This window comes from Tupaia chinensis, unplaced genomic scaffold (genome assembly GCF_000334495.1).
Source record: "Tupaia chinensis unplaced genomic scaffold, TupChi_1.0 Scaffold148210_1, whole genome shotgun sequence".
In the NCBI taxonomy this organism is placed as follows: domain Eukaryota; kingdom Metazoa; phylum Chordata; class Mammalia; order Scandentia; family Tupaiidae; genus Tupaia; species Tupaia belangeri.
Window position 1 is genome coordinate 1481772 of NW_006208060.1, and position 1842 is coordinate 1483613.

The 1842-nt window shown below is 61.3% G+C and overlaps 1 protein-coding gene across 1 annotated transcript in view; it reads left to right on the forward strand.

Annotated features, from left to right (window-relative positions):
* Positions 1–1842, forward strand: part of MLLT1 (MLLT1 super elongation complex subunit) — a gene marked incomplete in the record, with an annotated part of 60313 nt that overhangs the window by 41046 nt on the left and 17425 nt on the right. The window contains 1 exon segment of the mRNA XM_014584916.1: positions 1407–1550. Within this exon segment, the coding sequence (XP_014440402.1) occupies positions 1407–1550 (144 nt within the window).

The following is a 1842-nucleotide window of genomic DNA, read 5'->3' on the forward strand; positions in this document are numbered from 1 at the left end:
GGCGGTCAACTACGTGGGAGTCCAGCGACATAGCCATTACGCCATCTGCTGGTCTCTGTCGTTTAACTCTTACAGTCAGGTTTCCAGTCCATTTCAAGTTACTCTCTGCATGGGTGTGAGGTCAGGGTCCACTTTGGTTTTCGCACGTAGGTGTCTGTTTAGGCCAGCACCATCTGCCGACGAGGTGGTCCTGCCCCCCCAGGATGGTTGTGGTGGCCTTGTCAGAGACGATTGCTCATAGATGAGCCGTTCCCACTGCTTATGAGCTTAAATTCTTCCCTGTGCATTTAGGCGTTTCCGTTTACTTCTCCCCTCCTCCCTCTTTTTTTTTTTTTTTTTTTTCAGAGATTTTCACTGTAGGGCGCGTGCGCTCGCCAGACAGACAGAGACAGAGAGACAGAAAGCGAGAAATCACCCCCCAGGGGGGATGGTCACGCCGCAATCCCTTCTCCTCCATTCTCCTCTCGGGATCTTGGGCATGTACGCACACGCGCCCGGCATGAGTTCTAAGCCACCGGGTCCGGGACACAAACCACGGTCGACTACATGGGAGTCCAACGACATAGCCATTACGCTAACTACTGGTTCCCCTCCCTCTTGATTCCATTTTTGTTACCAGCCCAACGTTCCCGTACCAAGAGCAGATCTGGGATTTGTGGCACCCAAGGCTTATACCCTGTGCCTTTCTGTCCTGGTTAGCTCCTCCCTGAGCCCCCAGCGCCTGCTCGTGGGCATCTCACCCCTCACTCCGTCCCTTTCCACAGCGGCTCCATGATGGCTTCACTCGCTTCCTGCATAAACCTATCGTGGACCTCCCACCCACGCTAGGAGCTCTTGTGCACCGTGCAGCAAGGACTAGGACACACATGCCTTCTGTGGGTGGCGAGGGTGTCAGGTGCTGCCTGGCACAGCTGGAGCCTCCCTGGGACCTGGACAGCGATCTGTCCTCGTGCAGCGCACCTACAGCTCACTGGGCGCTCTGGTGCTGTCTCCCATCCGTGTCCAGGGCTCCTGTGGAACTCGGCTGTTGAGCATTAAGGTCATGGGCTTCTGAGGCTGAGGCACGTCCCAGCACGGCTACTCCTCAGCTGTCGTTTCTTTGAGCCTCTGTTTCCTCACGTGGATGGCGCTGAGGGCCGAGGGGGTGGCCTGCGTGTGGCTGGTGCAGCCAGTGTCTGGGCGCGTGTGCGTGTAAGCATCTAAAACCGCGGTCCTTGGTGAGCCCACGTGTATCAGGGGCCGGGTGTACACCGTGGGCAGGGGCCTGGCAGGCCGCCAGGTGATTGATTTTGAGAGATGGGGAGCGGCACCCAGGAGGGAAGGAGCCCCGGGGCAGGCGGCGGGAGCTTGCGTGCCCTCCTGCCCGCCCTCTGATGCGGGGCCCTGCTCGCCTCGCCTCGTTGCAGGAGGAGCCGCGGAAGGTCTGCTTCAGCTACGACCTGTTCCTGAACCTGGAGGGGAACCCGCCCGTGAACCACCTGCGCTGCGAGAAGCTCACCTTCAACAACCCCACCTCCGAGTTCCGCTTCAAGCTCCTGAGGGCTGGCGGGGTGAGTGCGCCCCTGGCGGGCGGGCCCTGCGCCCCGCCCCGCCTCGCCCCTCCCAACCTCGCATCCATCCATCCACCCTTGGGACGGAACAGGACGCCGAGCTGAGTGCTGCGTGCGAGCTGAGTGCCGCGTGCGTGCGGGGGCTGGCAGCTCTGGTGACTCACCGCTTGTCCCGACGCTCCCTGGGCAGGACGGCTGTGGTGAATCGGCACCTTTCCTGCAGGAAGGGCGGGGCAGGGAGGGCGCGAGGCCTGTCTGTCCGTGTGGCCAGGCCCACAGCCTGCCCGACAGC